General features: G+C 49.1%; 1 protein-coding gene across 1 annotated transcript in view; it reads left to right on the forward strand.

Moving 5' to 3' along the window:
* The window catches only part of LOC106593770 (WD repeat-containing and planar cell polarity effector protein fritz homolog), a 142,292-nt gene that overhangs the window by 22,371 nt on the left and 98,814 nt on the right, over positions 1–21,107 (forward strand). The window contains exons 4-5 of the mRNA XM_045698680.1: positions 14,801–15,186; positions 15,766–15,965. Of these exons, the coding sequence (XP_045554636.1) occupies positions 14,801–15,186; positions 15,766–15,965 (586 nt within the window). The remainder of the gene's footprint in view (positions 1–14,800; positions 15,187–15,765; positions 15,966–21,107) is intronic.

Genomic DNA, 21,107 nt, shown 5'->3' on the forward strand with positions numbered 1-21,107 from the left:
GGAGGTATTCTGTGTGTGTGGGGGGTTGTGTGTCTGAGTGGGGGAGGTATTCTGTGTGTGTGTGTGGGGGGGTTCTGTGTGTGTGGGGGGAGGTATTCTGTGTGAGTGGGGGGGTTGTGTGTCTGAGTGGGGAGGTATTCTGTGTGTGTGTGTGTGGGGGGGGGGTGTCTGCGTGTGTGGGGGGGTGTGTGTGGGGGGGGTCTGTGTGTGTGTGGGGGGAGGTCTGTGTGTGTGTGGGGGGAGGTCTGTGTGTGTGTGGGGGGGTCTGTGTGGGGGGGTCTGTGTGTGTGTGGGGGGTCTGTGTGTGTGGGGGAGGCCTGTGTGTGTGGGGGGGTATGTGTGTGGGGGGGTCTGTGTGTGTGTGGGGGGGTCTGTGTGTGTGTGGGGGGGTCTGTGTGTGTGGGGGGAGGCCTGTGTGTGTGTGTGGGGGGGTATGTGTGTGGGGGGGGTAGTCTCTGTGTGTTGTTGTCCAGTTATGTCTTTAACACAGTTTCTCCTCTGTTTGATCTAATTGTGTGATTCCACTAAAATTATGAATGAATTATTCCAGCCATGAACATCCATTCCTCCCTCCATGGTGTCTCTAGATAACATCCATTCCTCCCTCCATGGTCTCTCTAGATAACATCCATTCCTCCCTCCATGGTCTCTCTAGATAACATCCATTCCTCCCTCCATGGTCTCTCTAGATAACATCCATTCCTCCCTCCATGGTCTCTCTAGATAACATCCATTCCTCCCTCCATGGTGTCTCTAGATAACATCCATTCCTCCCTCCATGGTCTCTCTAGATAACATCCATTCCTCCCTCCATGGTCTCTCTAGATAACATCCATTCCTCCCTCCATGGTCTCTCTAGATAACATCCATTCCTCCCTCAATGGTCTCTCTAGATAACATCCATTCCTCCCTCCATGGTGTCTAGATAACATCCATTCCTCCCTCCATGGTCTCTCTAGATAACATCCATTCCTCCCTCCATGGTGTCTAGATAACATCCATTCCTCCCTCCATGGTGTCTAGATAACATCCATTCCTCCCTCCATGGTGTCTCTAGATAACATCCATTCCTCCCTCCATGGTCTCTCTAGATAACATCCATTCCTCCCTCCATGGTCTCTCTAGATAACATCCATTCCTCCCTCCATGGTCTCTCTAGATAACATCCATTCCTCCCTCCATGGTCTCTCTAGATAACATCCATTCCTCCCTCCATGGTCTCTCTAGATAACATCCATTCCTCCCTCCATGGTCTCTCTAGATAACATCCATTCCTCCCTCCATGGTCTCTCTAGATAACATCCATTCCTCCCTCCATGGTCTCTCTAGATAACATCCATTCCTCCCTCAATGGTCTCTCTAGATAACATCCATTCCTCCCTCCATGGTGTCTAGACAACATCCATTCCTCCCTCCATGGTCTCTCTAGATAACATCCATTCCTCCCTCCATGGTGTCTAGATAACATCCATTCCTCCCTCCATGGTGTCTCTAGATAACATCCATTCCTCCCTCCATGGTCTCTCTAGATAACATCCATTCCTCCCTCCATGGTCTCTCTAGATAACATCCATTCCTCCCTCCATGGTCTCTCTAGATAACATCCATTCCTCCCTCCATGGTCTCTCTAGATAACATCCATTCCTCCCTCCATGGTCTCTCTAGATAACATCCATTCCTCCCTCCATGGTCTCTCTAGATAACATCCATTCCTCCCTCCATGGTCTCTCTAGATAACATCCATTCCTCCCTCCATGGTCTCTCTAGATAACATCCATTCCTCCCTCCATGGTCTCTCTAGATAACATCCATTCCTCCCTCCATGGTCTCTCTAGATAACATCCATTCCTCCCTCCATGGTCTCTCTAGATAACATCCATTCCTCCCTCCATGGTCTCTCTAGATAACATCCATTCCTCCCTCCATGGTCTCTCTAGATAACATCCATTCCTCCCTCCATGGTCTCTCTAGATAACATCCATTCCTCCCTCCATGGTCTCTCTAGATAACATCCATTCCTCCCTCCATGGTCTCTCTAGATAACATCCATTCCTCCCTCCATGGTCTCTCTAGATAACATCCATTCCTCCCTCCATGGTGTCTAGATAACATCCATTCCTCCCTCCATGGTCTCTCTAGATAACATCCATTCCTCCCTCCATGGTGTCTCTAGATAACATCCATTCCTCCCTCCATGGTCTCTCTAGATAACATCCATTCCTCCCTCCATGGTCTCTCTAGATAACATCCATTCCTCCCTCCATGGTCTCTCTAGATAACATCCATTCCTCCCTCCATGGTCTCTCTAGATAACATCCATTCCTCCCTCCATGGTCTCTCTAGATAACATCCATTCCTCCCTCCATGGTCTCTCTAGATAACATCCATTCCTCCCTCCATGGTCTCTCTAGATAACATCCATTCCTCCCTCCATGGTCTCTCTAGATAACATCCATTCCTCCCTCCATGGTGTCTCTAGATAACATCCATTCCTCCCTCCATGGTCTCTCTAGATAACATCCATTCCTCCCTCCATGGTCTCTAGATAACATCCATTCCTCCCTCCATGGTGTCTCTAGATAACATCCATTCCTCCCTCCATGGTGTCTCTAGATAACATCCATTCCTCCCTCCATGGTCTCTCTAGATAACATCCATTCCTCCCTCCATGGTCTCTCTAGATAACATCCATTCCTCCCTCCATGGTCTCTCTAGATAACATCCATTCCTCCCTCCATGGTCTCTCTAGATAACATCCATTCCTCCCTCCATGGTCTCTCTAGATAACATCCATTCCTCCCTCCATGGTCTCTCTAGATAACATCCATTCCTCCCTCCATGGTGTCTCTAGATAACATCCATTCCTCCCTCCATGGTCTCTCTAGATAACATCCATTCCTCCCTCCATGGTGTCTCTAGATAACATCCATTCCTCCCTCCATGGTGTCTCTAGATAACATCCATTCCTCCCTCCATGGTCTCTCTAGATAACATCCATTCCTCCCTCCATGGTGTCTAGATAACATCCATTCCTCCCTCCATGGTCTCTCTAGATAACATCCATTCCTCCCTCCATGGTCTCTCTAGATAACATCCATTCCTCCCTCCATGGTCTCTAGATAACATCCATTCCTCCCTCCATGGTGTCTCTAGATAACATCCATTCCTCCCTCCATGGTCTCTCTAGATAACATCCATTCCTCCCTCCATGGTCTCTCTAGATAACATCCATTCCTCCCTCCATGGTCTCTCTAGATAACATCCATTCCTCCCTCCATGGTCTCTCTAGATAACATCCATTCCTCCCTCCATGGTCTCTCTAGATAACATCCATTCCTCCCTCCATGGTCTCTCTAGATAACATCCATTCCTCCCTCCATGGTCTCTCTAGATAACATCCATTCCTCCCTCCATGGTCTCTCTAGATAACATCCATTCCTCCCTCCATGGTCTCTCTAGATAACATCCATTCCTCCCTCCATGGTGTCTCTAGATAACATCCATTCCTCCCTCCATGGTGTCTCTAGATAACATCCATTCCTCCCTCCATGGTCTCTCTAGATAACATCCATTCCTCCCTCCATGGTCTCTCTAGATAACATCCATTCCTCCCTCCATGGTCTCTCTAGATAACATCCATTCCTCCCTCCATGGTCTCTCTAGATAACATCCATTCCTCCCTCCAAGGTCTCTCTAGATAACATCCCTTCCTCCCTCCATGGTGTCTCTAGATAACATCCATTCCTCCCTCCATGGTGTCTCTAGATAACATCCATTCCTCCCTCCATGGTGTCTAGATAACATCCATTCCTCCCTCCATGGTCTCTCTAGATAACATCCATTCCTCCCTCCATGGTGTCTCTAGATAACATCCATTCCTCCCTCCATGATCTCTCTAGATAACATCCATTCCTCCCTCCATGGTGTCTAGATAACATCCATTCCTCCCTCCATGGTCTCTCTAGATAACATCCATTCCTCCCTCCATGGTCTCTCTAGATAACATCCATTCCTCCCTCCATGGTCTCTCTAGATAACATCCATTCCTCCCTCCATGGTCTCTAGATAACATCTATTCCTCCCTCCGTGGTGTCTCTTGATAACATCCATTCCTCCCTCCATGGTGTCTCTAGATAACATCCATTCCTCCCTCCATGGTCTCTAGATAACATCCATTCCTCCCTCCATGGTGTCTCTAGATAACATCCATTCCTCCCTCCATGTTCTCTCTAGATAACATCCATTCCTCCCTCCATGGTCTCTCTAGATAACATCCATTCCTCCCTCCATGGTGTCTCTAGATAACATCCATTCCTCCCTCCATCGTCTCTCTAGATAACATCCATTCTTACCTCTATGTTGTCTAGATAACATCCATTTCTCCCTCCATGGTCTCTCTAGATAACATCCATTCCTCCCTCCATCGTCTCTCTAGATAACATCCATTCTTACCTCCATGGTGTCTAGATAACATCCATTCCTCCCTCCATGGTCTCTCTAGATAACATCCATTCCTTCCTCCATGGTCTCTCTAGATAACATCCATTCCTCCCTCCATCGTCTCTCTAGATAACATCCATTCTTACCTCCATGGTGTCTAGATAACATCCATTTCTCCCTCCATGGTCTCTCTAGATAACATCCATTCCTCCCTCCATGGTGTCTAGATAACATCCATTCCTCCCTCCATGGTGTCTAGATAACATCCATTCCTCCCTCCATGGTGTCTCTAGATAACATCAATTCCTCCCTCCATGGTCTCTCTAGATAACATCCATTCCTCCCTCCATGGTCTCTAGATAACATCCATTCCTCCCTCCATGGTCTCTCTAGATAACATCCATTCCTCCCTCCATGGTCTCTCTAGATAACATCCATTCCTCCCTCCATGGTCTCTCTAGATAACATACATTTCTCCCTCCATGGTCTCTAGATAACATACATTCCTCCCTCCATGGTGTCTCTAGATAACATCCATTCCTCCCTCCATGGTGTCTAGATAACATCCATTCCTCCCTCCATGGTCTCTAGATAACATCCATTCTTACCTCCATGGTGTCTAGATAACATCCATTCCTCCCTCCATGGTGTCTAGATAACATCCATTCCTCCCTCCATGGTGTCTCTTGATAACATCCATTCCTCCTTCCATGGTGTCTAGATAACATCCATTCCTCCCTCCATGGTCTCTCTAGATAACATCCATTCCTCCCTCCATGGTCTCTAGATAACATCCATTCCTCCCTCCATGGTGTCTCTAGATAACATCCATTCCTCCCTCCATGGTGTCTCTAGATAACATCCATGCCTCCCTCCATGGTGTCTCTAGATAACATCCATTCCTGCCTCCATGGTCTCTAGATAACATCCATTCCTCCCTCCATGGTCTCTCTAGATAACATCCATTCCACCCTCCATGGTCTCTAGATAACATCCATTCTTACCTCCATGGTGTCTCTAGATAACATCCATTCCTCCCTCCATGGTGTCTAGATAACATCCATTCCTCCCTCCATGGTGTCTCTAGATAACATCCATTCCTCCCTCCATGGTGTCTCTAGATAACATCCATTCCTCCCTCCATGGTGTCTCTTGATAACATCCATTCCTCCCTCCATGGTCTCTCTAGATAACATCCATTCCTCCCTCCATGGTGTCTCTAGATAACATCCATTCCTCCCTCCATGGTGTCTAGATAACATCCATTCCTCCCTCCATGGTCTCTCTAGATAACATCCATTCCTCCCTCCATGGTCTCTCTAGATAACATCCATTCCTCCCTCCATGGTCTCTCTAGATAACATCCATTCCTCCCTCCATGGTGTCTCTAGATAACATCCATTCCTCCCTCCATGATCTCTCTATATAACATCCATTCCTCCCTCCATGGTGTCTAGATAACATCCATTCCTCCCTCCATGGTCTCTCTAGATAACATCCATTCCTCCCTCCATGATCTCTCTATATAACATCCATTCCTCCCTCCATGGTGTCTAGATAACATCCCTTCCTCCCTCCATGGTGTCTCTAGATAACATCCATTCCTCCCTCCATGGTGTCTCTAGATAACATCCATTTCTCCCTCCATGGTGTCTAGATAACATCCATTCCTCCCTCCATGGTCTCTCTAGATAACATCCATTCCTCCCTCCATGGTGTCTCTAGATAACATCCATTCCTCCCTCCATGGTCTCTCTAGATAACATCCATTCCTCCCTCCATGGTGTCTAGATAACATCCATTCCTCCCTCCATGGTCTCTCTAGATAACATCCATTCCTCCCTCCATGGTCTCTCTAGATAACATCCATTCCTCCCTCCATGGTCTCTCTAGATAACATCCATTCCTCCCTCCATGGTCTCTAGATAACATCTATTCCTCCCTCCGTGGTGTCTCTAGATAACATCCATTCCTCCCTCCATGGTGTCTCTAGATAACATCCAATCCTCCCTCCATGGTCTCTAGATAACATCCATTCCTCCCTCCATGGTGTCTCTAGATAACATCCATTCCTCCCTCCATGGTCTCTCTAGATAACATCCATTCCTCCCTCCATGGTGTCTCTAGATAACATCCATTCCTCCCTCCATCGTCTCTCTAGATAACATCCATTCTTACCTCTATGTTGTCTAGATAACATCCATTCCTCCCTCCATGGTCTCTCTAGATAACATCCATTCCTCCCTCCATCGTCTCTCTAGATAACATCCATTCTTACCTCCATGGTGTCTAGATAACATCCATTCCTCCCTCCATGGTCTCTCTAGATAACATCCATTCCTCCCTCCATGGTCTCTCTAGATAACATCCATTCCTCCCTCCATCGTCTCTCTAGATAACATCCATTCTTACCTCCATGGTGTCTCTAGATAACATCCATTCCTCCCTCCATGGTGTCTCTTGATAACATCCATTCCTCCCTCCATGGTCTCTCTAGATAACATCCATTCCTCCCTCCATGGTGTCTCTAGATAACATCCATTCCTCCCTCCATGGTGTCTAGATAACATCCATTCCTCCCTCCATGGTCTCTCTAGATAACATCCATTCCTCCCTCCATGGTCTCTCTAGATAACATCCATTCCTCCCTCCATGGTGTCTCTAGATAACATCCATTCCTCCCTCCATGGTGTCTAGATAACATCCATTCCTCCCTCCATGGTCTCTCTAGATAACATCCATTCCTCCCTCCATGGTCTCTCTAGATAACATCCATTCCTCCCTCCATGGTGTCTAGATAACATCCATTCCTCCCTCCATGGTCTCTCTAGATAACATCCATTCCTCCCTCCATGGTGTCTCTAGATAACATCCATTCCTCCCTCCATGGTGTCTAGATAACATCCAATCCTCCCTCCATGGTCTCTCTAGATAACATCCATTCCTCCCTCCATGGTCTCTCTAGATAACATCCATTCCTCCCTCCATGGTCTCTCTAGATAACATCCATTCCTCCCTCCACTGTGTCTGTAGATAACATCCATTCCTCCCTCCATGGTCTCTCTAGATAACATCCATTCCTCCCTCCATGGTCTCTCTAGATAACATCCATTCCTCCCTCCATGGTGTCTCTAGATAACATCCATTCCTCCCTCCATGGTGTCTCTAGATAACATCCATTCCTCCCTCCATGGTCTCTCTAGATAACATCCATTCTTACCTCCATGGTCTCTCTAGATAACATCCATTCCTCCCTCCATGGTCTCTCTAGATAACATCCATTCCTCCCTCCATGGTCTCTCTAGATAACATCCATTCCTCCCTCCATGGTCTCTAGATAACATCCATTCTTACCTCCATGGTGTCTCTAGATAACATCCATTCCTCCCTCCATGGTCTCTCTAGATAACATCCATTCCTCCCTCCATGGTCTCTCTAGATAACATCCATTTCTCCCTCCATGGTGTCTCTAGATAACATCCATTCCTCCCTCCATGGTGTCTCTAGATAACATCCATTCCTCCCTCCATGGTGTCTCTCGATAACATCCATTCCTCCCTCCATCGTGTCTAGATAACATCCATTCCTCCTTCCATCGTGTCTCTAGATAACATCCATTCCTCCCTCCATGGTGTCTAGATAACATCCATTCCTCCCTTCATGGTGTCTCTAGATAACATCCATTCCTCCCTCCATGGTCTCTCTAGATAACATCCATTCCTCCCTCCATGGTGTCTAGATAACATCCATTCCTCCCTCCATGGTCTCTCTAGATAACATCCACTCCTCCCTCCATGGTGTCTCTAGATAACATCCAATCCTCCCTCCATGGTGTCTAGATAACATCCCTCCTCCCTCCATGGTCTCTCTAGATAACATCCATTCCTCCCTCCATGGTGTCTCTAGATAACATCCATTCCTCCCTCCATGGTGTCTCTAGATAACATCCATTCTTACCTCCATGGTCTCTCTAGATAACAACAGATTGCTGAAAGTGGAAAAATATTGTTTTTCTTTATTTAGACACCAAACAAATAATGAAACTCAATCAAAGGACAGCAGCATGGTTTCCTAAATAAAGAAATATAGATCAAAACTTTTCATTAATTACTTAGATTAAAGGCCTAGTATTTGCTGTAATGTAACAATTTGTGTTATGATTTCAGATTTTCAGAAGACCTCTTAGATTTGTGTTACACCAACGGTTGTGGTCTAAACACTGCTATATAGTCTTACAACGTGTGTGTGTGTGTGTGTGTGTGTGTGTGTGTGTGTGTGTGTGTGTGTGTGTGTGTGTGTGTGTGTGTGTGTGTGTGTGTGTGTGTGCCCATGTTTGTGTACATATTGACTTTGTCTAACCGTACCTAGCTTCTACCCCCCCAAGCTTATTAATTCTCATCACCAAAACGCCCCTCCACCCTCTCTCTCTCCCTCCCTTCACTCACCCCCATCCTCCCTTCTCCCTGCCCTCCTCACTCCCTTCACTCACACCCCTCCCTCCCCCCATCCCTCCTTCACTCTGTCTCTACCCCTGTCTTTCTGTGCTCTGTGAGCTGTGTAATTGTCTGTGTGAGGCCCGGTGCTGTGAACAAGGGGTCAGGCTCTCAGTTGGCCCCGCCCCTGTTATCTTCCATGTGCCGGGGAAGGAGAGGAGAACAACGGAGAAGAATAGTTTGGACCAGTCACTGAAACCAATAGACAGGAGTAGTCCCTAACCTTCTTACTATGGAGGAGACAGTGTCCCTACCAACAAATGAGGGAGAGGGAAAACTCCTACCCCTACTCCTACCCCTACTCCTACCTCTACTCCTACCTCTACCTCTACTCCTATCCCTACTCCTACCTCTACTCCTATCCCTACCGCTACTCCTACCTCTACTCCCTACTCCTATCTTTACTCCTACCCCTACTCCTATCTCTACTCCCTACTCCTATCCCTACTCCAATCCCAACACCTGTCCCTATCCCTAATCCTATCCCTACCCCTACCCCTACACCTTCCCCTAATCCTATCCCAACCCCTACTCCTATCCCTATCCATACTCCTAACACTACACCTACCCATATCCCTACTCCTACCCCTACTCATACATCTACTCCTACTTCTACTCCTACTCATACCCCTATCCCTACTCCTACCTCTACTCCCTAACCCTACTCCTACTCCTTTCCCTACACCTATTCCTAATCCTATCGTTATCCCTACTCCTTTTCCTGCTCCTACCCCTACTCCTATCTTACTCCTAACTCTACGCCTACTCATACATCTACACCTACTCCTATCTCTACTCCTACCCCTACTCCTATCCCTACCCCTATTCCTATCCCTACACCTATTCCTACTCCTATTCCTATCCCTACTCCCTACCCCTACTCCTATCCATACCCCTATTCCTATCCCTACACCTATTCCTTATCCCTACTCCTTCCCCTACTCCTATCCCTATTCCTACCCCTATCACTATCCCTACCCCTACTCCTATCCCTCTGTGTAAGGGTGTAAGGTCACGGCTAGAGGGTTGGTTCACGTCCTATGTCCCTGTACCTGGTGATGCCAGCACTCCATATTGGCACAGTGTGTGGCTGTCTGGGAAGGGGCAGGGGTGAGGTGGTGGAATGGGGTTTATCGGGCCAGCAGTGTGTGGCTGTCTGGGAAGGGGCAGGGGTGAGGTGGTGGAATGGGGTTTATCAGGCCAGCAGTGTGTGGCTGTCTGGGAAGGGGCAGGGGTGAGGTGGTGGAATGGGGTTTATCGGGCCAGCAGTGTGTGGCTGTCTGGGAAGGGGCAGGGGCGAGGCGGTGAAATGGGGTTTATCGGGCCAGCAGTGTGTGTGGAGGGGAAGTGTAGCTACCAGCTAGTCCTATTGAGGAGTGGGAGGGGAAGTGTAGCTACCAGCTAGTCCTGTTGAGGGGTGGGAAGGGAAGTGTAGCTACCAGCTAGTCCTGTTGAGGAGTGGGAGGGGAAGTGTAGCTACCAGCTAGTCCTATTGAGGAGTGGGAGGGGAAGTGTAGCTACCAGCTAGTCCTGTTGAGGAGTGGGAGGGGAGGTTTAGTTACCAGCTAGTCCTATTGAGGAGTGGGAGGGGAGGTGTAGCTACCAGCTAGTCCTGTTGAGGGGTGGGAGGGGAAGTGTAGCTACCAGCTAGTCCTGTTGAGGAGTGGGAGGGGAAGTGTAGCTACCAGCTAGTCCTGTTGAGGAGTGGGAGGGGAAGTGTAGCTACCAGCTAGTCCTATTGAGGAGTGGGAGGGGAAGTGTAGCTACCAGCTAGTCCTATTGAGGAGTGGGAGGGGAAGTGTAGCTACCAGTTAGTCCTATTGAGGAGTGGGAGGGGAGGTGTAGCTACCAGCTAGTCCTATTGAGGAGTGGGAGGGGAGGTGTAGCTACCAGCTAGTCCTGTTGAGGAGTGGGAGGGGAAGTGTAGCTACCAGCTAATCCTATTGAGGAGTGGGAGGGGAAGTGTAGCTACCAGCTAGTCCTATTGAGGAGTGGGAGGGGAAGTGTAGCTACCAGCTAGTCCTATTGAGGAGTGGGAGGGGAAGTGTAGCTACCAGCTAGTCCTGTTGAGGAGTGGGAGGGGAGGTGTAGCTACCAGCTAGTCCTATTGAGGAGTGGGAGGGGAAGTGTAGCTACCAGCTAGTCCTATTGAGGAGTGGGAGGGGAAGTGTAGCTACCAGCTAGTCCTATTGAGGACTGGGAGGGGAAGTGTAGCTACCAGTTAGTCCTATTGAGGAGGGGGAGGGGAGGTGTAGCTACCAGCTAGTCCTATTGAGGAGTGGGAGGGGAAGTGTAGCTACCAGCTAGTCCTATTGAGGAGTGGGAGGGGAAGTGTAGCTACCAGCTAGTCCTATTGTGGTGGGATCAGGGGGATTTGAAGAGGGTTGATAGTCAGGGAAATAACTAAGAGGTGTGGTGATAAGTGTAGTCTAGGTGTGTTATAGTCAGGGTAATAACTAAGAGGTGTGGTGATAAGTGTAGTCTAGGTGTGTTATAGTCAGGGTAATAACTAAGAGGTGTGGTGATAAGTGTAGTCTAGGTGTGTTATAGTCAGGGTAATAACTAAGAGGTGTGGTGATAAGTGTAGTCTAGGTGTGTTATAGTCAGGGTAATAACTAAGAGGTGTGGTGATAAGTGTAGTCTAGGTGTGTTATAGTCAGGGTAATAACTAAGAGGTGTGGTGATAAATGTAGTCTAGGTGTGTTATAGTCGGTAATAACTAAGAGGTGTGGTGATAAGTGTAGTCTAGGTGTGTTATAGTCAGGGTAATAACTAAGAGGTGTGGTGATAAGTGTAGTCTAGGTGTGTTATAGTCAGGGTAATAACTAAGAGGTGTGGTGATAAGTGTAGTCTAGGTGTGTTATAGTCAGGGTAATAACTAAGAGGTGTGGTGATAAGTGTAGTCTTGGTGTGTGATAGAGGAGCTGAAGCGTGTGTGTGTGTGTGTGTGTGTGTGTGTGTGTGTGTGTGTGTGTGTGTGTGTGTGTGTGTGTGTGTGTGTGTGTGTGTGTCTGTGAAGCATGTGTCAGTGAAGCATGTGTGTCTGTGAAGTGTGAGGCCCAGCCCTGCAGTCGGGGCAGTACCCAGAGAACGGGGTCTGTGGCTGGGGCAGGTGTGGCTCAGTGTGAGGCCCAGCCCTGCAGTCGGGGCAGTACCCAGAGAACTGGTCTGTGGCTGGGGCAGGTGTGGCTCAGTGTGAGGCTGGCAAAATGCCAACCCACCACCCTCCCCTTAACCTCTGCCTCTCACACACACTCTTAAGCTCACACACACACACACACTCTTTCACTCATCACCCTTTCTGTGCTGTCAGCACCCATCCCCCCCCCCCCACGGGGTGCAAGCAGGAGCTGGCTCGAGGGGATTATGGGAAGAAAAAAAGGAGCCTAAAACAGTCATCTGTTTCCTTCCTGTTGTATTCCCAAATGGCACCCTATTCCCTATTTAGTGCCCTGCTTGTGACCAGGGACCATAGGGGATCCCAAAGGGATCTGGTCTAAAGTAGTGCACTATAATAGGGGAATAGGGCTCTAGTCTAAAGTAGTGCGCTATAATAGGGGAATAGGGAACCATTTGTGACTCAGCCCATGGTGGGTAAAACCTGCCTAAGTCCCTTCTTGGCAGAGCCTGCCAAACTACCGGCTTTGCTTTGTTTTGCACCAGGCAGGCAGGGAGGCATATAGGGAGGGAGACTGATAAGCAGGGAGGGAGGGACTAAGGGAGACATACAGACAGACGGACGGACGGACGGACGGACGGACGGACGGACGGAGGGAGGGAGGGAGGGAGGGAGGGAGGGAGGGAGGGAGGGAGGGAGGGAGGGAGGGAGGGAGGGAGGGAGGGAGACTGACCAATAGGGAGGGATGGAGATAGACAGGCAGGCAGGGAGGGAGGGAGGGAGACAGACAAGCAGGGAGGGAGGGACAGAGGGAGACAGATAGATAGGGAGGGAGAGAGGCAGGGAGGGAGACTGACCAATAGGGAGGGATGGCGATAGACAGGGAGGGAGGGAGGGAGGGAGACAGGCAGGGAGGGAGGGAGGGAGGGAGGGAGACAAGCAGGGAGAGACAGAGGGAGACAGACAGGGAGAGAGAGAGGCAGGGAGGGAGACTAACCAATAGGGAGGGATGGAGATAGACAGGCAGCGAGGGAAGGAGGGAGGGAGACAGGCAGGCAGGCAGGGAGGGAGGGAGGCAGGCAAGGAAGGGAGTCTGACTGATAGGGATGGAGGGAGACAGGAAGGAAGGGAGGGAGACTGACCGATATGGAGGGAGGGAGACTGAGCGATATGGAGGGAGGGAGACCGACCGATATGGAGGGAGGGAGACTGACCGATATGGAGGGAGGGAGACTGACCGATATGGAGGGAGGGAGGGAGACTGACCGATATGGAGGGAGGGAGGGAGACTGACCGATATGGAGGGAGGGAGACTGACCGATATGGAGGGAGGGAGACTGACCGATAGGGAGGGAGGGAGACTGACCGATAGGGAGGGAGGGAGACTGACCGATAGGGAGGGAGGGAGACCGACCGATATGGAGGGAGGGAGACCGACCGATATGGAGGGAGGGAGACTGACCGATATGGAGGGAGGGAGACTGACCGATATGGAGGGAGGGAGGGAGACTGACCGATATGGAGGGAGGGAGGGAGACTGACCGATATGGAGGGAGGGAGACTGACCGATATGGAGGGAGGGAGACTGACCGATATGGAGGGAGGGAGACTGACCGATAGGGAGGGAGGGAGACTGACCGATAGGGAGGGAGGGAGGGAGACTGACCGATAGGGAGGGAGGGAGACTGACCGATATGGAGGGAGGGAGACTGACCGATAGGGAGGGAGGGAGACTGACCGATAGGGAGGGAGGGAGACTGACCGATATAGAGGGAGGGAGACTGACCGATAGGGAGGGAGGGAGACTGACCGATAGGGAGGGAGGGAGACTGACCGATATGGAGGGAGGGAGACTGACCGATATGGAGGGAGGGAGACTGACTAATAGGGAGGGAGGGAGACTGACCGATATGGAGGGAGGGAGACTGACCGATAGGGAGGGAGGGAGACTGACCGATATGGAGGGAGGGAGACTGACCAATAGGGAGGGAGGGAGACTGACCGATAGGGAGGGAGGGAGACTGACCGATATGGAGGGAGGGAGACTGACCGATATGGAGGGAGGGAGACTGACCAATAGGGAGGGAGGGAGACTGACCGATAGGGAGGAGCGGAAAGAGACCAATAGGGAGGAAGGGACAAAGTCAGGCAGGGAGGGAGACTAGCTAAATGAATTACAGTCAGACTGTCACTAGCTTCAGGACATCCACAGCCCTGTTGTTTGTGTTGCAGTGTTCTGTGTCAGTAGGTTACCGACTTTCTGGCGTTTGTAGGGTTCAATTCAATACAGCTTTATTTGTCCCCTTAGGGCAATTTACGCACCTAGGCAGTGGTATTGTTTGTTGTTTAGTGCATATGTGAAGTAGACTGGTAGGAAATGTGCCAGGAAAACATTTGTGACCTTGAGTTGAATGGAGCACTTATCATTGGCTTGCTTGATTGACACTCCATCTCTAGAGGGTGTAGTGAAGCTACGCTGTTACTGTTCTCACTCTCTCTCTCTCTCTGTCTGTCTGTCTCTCTCTCTCTGTCTGTCTGTCTCTCTCTCTCTCTCTGTCTGAGTGTCTCTCTCTCTCTCTCTCTCTGTCTGTCTGTCTGTCTGTCTGTCTGTCTGTCTGTCTGTCTGTCTGTCTGTCTGTCTGTCTGTCTGTCTGTCTGTCTGTCTGTCTGTCTGTCTCTCTCTCTCTCTCTCTCTCTCTCTCTCTCTCTTTCTCCACCTCTGTCTAACCCGTCTCTCTCTCCCCTCCAGGTGCTCAGCTCCATGTGTACTGAGGGTGACCTGTTGGATCTCTGCTTCAGTCTCCTGCAGCCGTACCAGCTTCTGTCCGTGGAGCTGCCTGAAGGACCCCAAGGATCCCACACCACCACCACCGGGACGTCCTGGGCAGACGCCTGTGTGTACGAGTGCGCCCACGGCTGCCTCCAGCGTCTCTCGGCGACCCGTATCCCCCTCTCCTCGCGCCCCGTCTCCTGCTGCCGCCACCCCTCCTCAACCACCCTGCTACTGGGCCTCAGCGACTCCTCTCTGGTCCTCTACGATGAGAGGAGAGGGGTGACGCTGCTCGCCCCCTGCCCCATCCCGCCCGTCCTGGTGGCCTGGCACCCTGCAGGGGGGGTGGTGGTGGTGGGGGGGGGGCAGGGGGAACTGATGGCTCTGGATCTTGGCTTGGCTCCCCTAGGTATAAACAACTTTTATTTCTGAAAGGCCAGCACTCACTTTTCACCCTTTTTAAAATATATTTTTGAGCATTTTGTATGTTTTATTGAACAGAGGAGAGACAATGAGGAAAGATGGGTAGAGAGTGTGTCACAAAGTCATTGGGCCGGATTCCAACCAATGCCGACAGCGGTATATATCTGTGCTGCAGGCGAATGAACGGACTGCTCGACCACAACATTCACTTGAATAGAAGTTTGAATAGAAGCTTTGTTTTAACATGTCTTAGTAGACCACGTAGTGTGGTCCATCTCAGCAGGCAGTTTCCTCAGAGTGGGGTGTGTATGACCCACACCTGAATGGTCATTCTGTAATAGTCAGGCAGACCCATTATACCATGCTGCAGCTTCATTATCTTACAATATACCTTTATTATACATCAGAAAATACTCGCTATTTTCTAATAGGACTTTGTTTTCTGTCATGTTTTGTTGTTTAGACATGTTGTGTATGAAATAACAATGTAAATAAATGTTAATTTGATTAATAATTTGTAGTGATTTTGCTCCTCTAGGGTTGACCCTAGTGGGAGAGGACCCATCCCCAGCCACCATCACTCTGAGGCTTGCCCAGCATCTGTGCTGTCCTGGGGGGCTGGAGGGGCTGCAGTGGGCTGGGGAGACGGGGCTGGAGGGAGCTGATACACTGATGCTGGCCTTCCATGGAGGAGCACTGGCCGCACTGAGATTCAGACTGGGTGGGTGGAGTGGACACTACCATGTCTCTCTATCTGTCTGTCTCTCTCTCGCTCTCTCTCTGTCTCTCTCTGTCTCTGTCTCTCTCGCTGTCTCTCTCTCTCTCTCTGTCTGTCTCTCTCGCTCTGTCTCTCTCCGTCTCTGTCTCTGTCTCTTTCTGTCTCTTTCTGTCTCTCTGTCTCTCTGTCTCTCTGCCTCTGTCTGTCTCTCTCTGTCTCTCTCTTTCTGTCTCTCTGTCTCTCTTTCTGTCTGTCTTTCTGTCTCTCTCTTTCTGTCTCTCTCTGTCTCTCTCTCTTTCTCTCTCTCTCTGTCTCTCTTTCTCTCTCTCTGTCTTTCTCTCTCTCATGCACACACTCTTAACACAAGGATGGCCATATCTAGTCCATATCTAGTCCATATCTGTAGGCAGGCTATTGCTCCAACCCTACACAAACACACCTCTCAGCCAATCAAGGTCCTGAGGAGCAGCTGATTAATAGAATGTAACAGTGTGGGGCTGAAACAAAACCCTGCCCTCCCTGTAAACCTACCTCCCCAGAAGGAGGGTTGGTTGGCCACCCCTGCCCTAACATCCATATTGTTTAGTTGTATTATAGGAGATCAGGACTCCCATCCCCTTTCCTGTTTTATATTGCATTTTAGACAGTACAGCTGGAAAACACTGAGGGAGACTGAATGTAAGGGCAGAGACAGAAGAGGTCTAGACGGGACTCAAACCTCCGTCGCCAGGTGGTAGGGTAGCCTATCATTTGTTAAGGGTTTGTGTAGTGCTGGAACAAAACCCTGCATACCTATCACTTTAGGAGAGGAGCACATCAACCACATCAACCCCTGTCCTGATACATCCATACTGTCTCTCTCTCTCATACACACTGTCCTGATACATCCATACTGTCTCTCTCTCTCATACACACTGTCCTGATACATCCATACTGTCTCTCTCTCTCATACACACTGTCCTGATACATCCATACTGTCTCTCTCTCATACACACTGTCCTGATACATCCATACTGTCTCTCTCTCTCATACACACTGTCCTGATACATCCATACTGTCTCTCTCTCTCATACACACTGTCCTGATACATCCATACTGTCTCTCTCTCTCATACACACTGTCCTGATACATCCATACTGTCTCTCACACACACACACACACACACACACACACACACACACACACACACACACACACACACACACACACACACACACACACACACACACACACACACACACACACAGAGTGTTGGCTACATCAACCCCTGCATCCGTACTGTTAGCGTTGAGGGAAGTTAATTTGTGGGTCGGTCGGTTGGCGAGGGCAAGCAGAAGGAGTCATAGCTCGTAGAGGTTATTCAATAATCGCCCCTGGGCCATGGGCCCCCCACAGGTGCATTCTGGGATGCATTTTTCCGATAAATCGTTTACAGTGGCTGTGTCCCCTGGGGCCCTCAGATTAAGTTTGCCAATCAAAACGTTCCTGCCGAGGAGGAGAGGAGCACGTCTCTTAATTCTTGTGACTTTGGAAGAAGATGCGATGTGACACTGTCATAAGAAAACCATGTGGGTGGGTGGCTGTAGGGGGGGTTGTATGTGGGGGGAAATGTGTGAGTGTGTGTGTGTGTAGGGAAGTGTGTATGTTTGAAGGAAAACGTGACACTGACACAAGAAGACGATGGGACTCAACTGAGGGAGAGGAGAGAGAGGGGTGTGTGTGTGTGTGTGGAGAGGCGTATGTGTGTGTGTGTGTGTGTGTGTGTGGCGAGGCGTATGTGTGATTGAATGCGGGTTCTGACAATAGCCTCCTCTCCTCTGATCGTCTGCCAAGGTTTTGATGAAGAAAGTAACCGTGCGTCTTTCTGCGATGATAATTCTCGCCAACGTGTGTGTTTCTGTGTGTGTTTCTGTGTGTGTGTGTGTGTGTGTGTGTGTATATGTTTCTGTGTGTGTTTCTGTTCGTGTGTTTCTGTTCTGTGTTCAGTCACACTTGTTCTTCTCTTTCTGTCTGTTTGTCTTCCTGCTTGTTTAGCTCTCCTCATTTTCTTTAGTCACTCAATTCATTAGGTCTGCTACATGGGAGAGGGAGGGAGGGGGTAAGGGGGAGTGAGAGAGGGAGGGTGGGGTAAGTGGGAGGGAGGGTGGGGGAAAGAGGGATGGTGGGGAGAGGGGGAGATATGGGGGTAAGGGGGAGGGAGAGGGGGAGGGGGAGAGGTAGGGAGGAAGGGGGAGGGAGGGTGGAGAGGTAGGGAGGGAGGGGGCGAGACAGGGAGGGAGGGAGTGGGAGAGTGAGTTCGAAGCGGTGAGAAAGAAAGACAAGAAAGACTTGGCCTGCATCCAGGTTTTTTCATTTTCTTCTCTTCCAGAGGAGGAGGCCCTCCCTCTTGCTTCCCTCTGCCTGCCAGAGTTATCTCATCTGGGCACACATTCGCCGGGGCGAGGGCTGCTCGGGGAGAGGCTACGGAAGGGCAGCTTGGTGCGTGCCGTGCGCCACACGTCCTCTGAAAGAGTCTAGTTTGTTGTTGTTTTTGCACAGAGAAATAAAGAGAAGACTAAGAGAGCGAGAAACGCTACTGAACGTGTTTTACAGTGTTGACACAAACTCAACATACGAAGCGCATCGTTGAGGATGTTGTTTTTGTGTAGTTTTCTACTTGAGCTTCTTTACCTCAAGGTTTGGTGCTGCGTTTAGTGTCTCATTACTGTTGGTTAAAGGGTTCCTATCCTTTGTAGTGAATAGAGATACATAGCATAATGTCAGAGGATTTACAGGAGGATTCGACTGATCCCTTACCAAAAAAAGATTGCAGTCAGAGTGCAGTTTAACTGCAGTACACTGAAGTTATTCTGCAATTACTGCTTCCAAAATACCACAGTCGACTGCAGTTACTGCACTTCTACAACTGCTGTCTTTTTTTTGTAAGGGATATACAAGACAAGATATAAACAGTCCCACAGACAAACTACAGAGGCCTTATACAGGCTCGGATTTTGGAATTCCACACACTCATTTAAATCATTGGAATTGGATTATAGTCGCCCGGCCCGTTTGTTTCACTAACAGACTAGTGGTTAGGCTGCCTCTTTCTTTCCCCCAACACAGTTAAGCCTAAACCACGGCCCGTTATTCAGAGGGGCGTTCTACAACGCTTTGAGCTCTCTCCAAGTCTCCAAGTCAGGAAGTGAATATCAAGTAGCGTGAAATTTCAGTCACTGATTAATAACATTAGCCCTTGTATTTCCAGATTGAAAAATATAATAACATAATGTCGTGGACCGAGCTAGCCATTAACGTCCCTTAACGCTCAAAGACAGATTCAATGGCTGTAGCATAGTGTATTCCACTGAATGATTAGCTAATAAATATTTGAGAAATTATGAATAATAAGCAAATGCTTTTACCTGATAATAGACTACTAATGATAATATAACTACTTCAAATACCGAGCTAGTAACGTTAAGTAGCCTAGGTTAACTTAGCTGACCTTCAGTCAAGAGAATTCAGCAGAGTTCTCTGAGACATTTTTACAACTCATTGAAACTCTGAAAATAAATACATGGGCAAATGTTACCAAACATGATAACAACAGGCCTGGATTACGGTAGGCAGCTAATTGTTAAATGACACATTTCATCCTTACCTTGGAAGGTCACGGTCTCTGTGCTGATCGCCTGTGAGTGAGACAACGCTAGCTAGCCAATGGGAGCGTAGTAGAACACCAATCTGAATAACAGGGCGGGGTTTTGGCTTAACTGAGTTGGGGGAAAGAAAGACACGGTTCGCTAGACTGTTTGGTGTTTCACTAACAGACTAGGGGTTAGGCTAGCTAGACTGTTTGGTGTTTCACTAACAGACTAGGGGTTAGGTTAGCTAGACTGTTTGGTGTTTCACTAACAGGCTAGGGGTTAGGCTAGCTAGACTGTTTGGTGTTTCACTAACAGACTAGGGGTTAGGCTAGCTAGACTGTTTGGTGTTTCACTAACAGGCTAGGGGTTAGGCTAGCTAGACTGTTTGGTGTTTCACTAACAGGCTAGGGGTTAGGCTAGCTAGACTGTTTGGTGTTTCACTGGCAGATTAGGGGTTAGGCTAGCTAGACTGTTTGGCGTTTCGCAAGCAGGCTAGGGGTTAGGCTAGCTAGACTGTTTGGTGTTTCACAAGCAGGCTAGGGGTTAGACTAGCTAGACTGTTTGGTGTTTCACAAGCAGGCTAGGGGTTAGACTAGCCAGACTGTTGGGTGTTTGTATCACTAGCAGGCTAGGGGTTAGACTAGCTAGACTGTTTGACTAATAGGCTAGGGGTTAGGCTAGCTAGACTGTTTGGTGTTTGTATCACTAGCAGGCTAGAGGTTAGGCTAGCCAGACTGTTTGGTGTTTCACTAACAGGCTAGGGGTTAGGCTAGCTAGGCTGTCACTAGCAGGCTAGGGATTAGGCTAGCTAGACTGTTTGGTGTTTCACTAACAGGCTAGGGGTTAGGCTAGCTAGACTGTTTGGTGTTTCACTAACAGACTAGGGGTTAGGCTAGCTAGACTGATTGGTGTTTCACTAACATACTAGGGGTTAGGCTAGCTAGACTGTTTGGTGTTTCACTAACAGACTAGGGGTTAGGCTAGCTAGACTGATTGGTGTTTCACTAACAGACTAGGGGTTAGGTTAGCTAGACTGATTGGTGTTTCACTAACAGACTAGGGGTTAGGCTAGCTGGACTGTTTGGTGTTTCACTAACAGACTAGGGGTTAGGCTAGCTAGACTGATTGGTGTTTCACTAACAGACTAGGGGTTAGGCTAGCTAGACTGATTGGTGTTTCACTAACAGACTAGGGGTTAGGCTAACTAGACTGTTTGGTGTTACACTAACATACTAGTGGTTAGGCTAGCTAGACTGATTGGTGTTTCACTAACAGGCTAGGGGTTAGGCTAGCTAGACTGTTTGGTGTTTCACTAACAGACTAGGGGTTAGGCTAGCTAGACTGATTGGTGTTTCACTAACAGACTAGGGGTTAGGCTAGATAGACTGTTTGGTGTTTCACTAACAGACTAAGGGGTTAGGCTAGCTAGACTGATTGGTGTTTCACTAACAGACTAGGGGTTAGGCTAGCTAGACTGTTTGGTGTTTCACTAACATACTAGAGGTTAGGCTAGCTA

This window comes from Salmo salar, chromosome ssa01 (assembly GCF_905237065.1).
Source record: "Salmo salar chromosome ssa01, Ssal_v3.1, whole genome shotgun sequence".
Taxonomy (NCBI): Eukaryota; Metazoa; Chordata; class Actinopteri; order Salmoniformes; family Salmonidae; genus Salmo; species Salmo salar.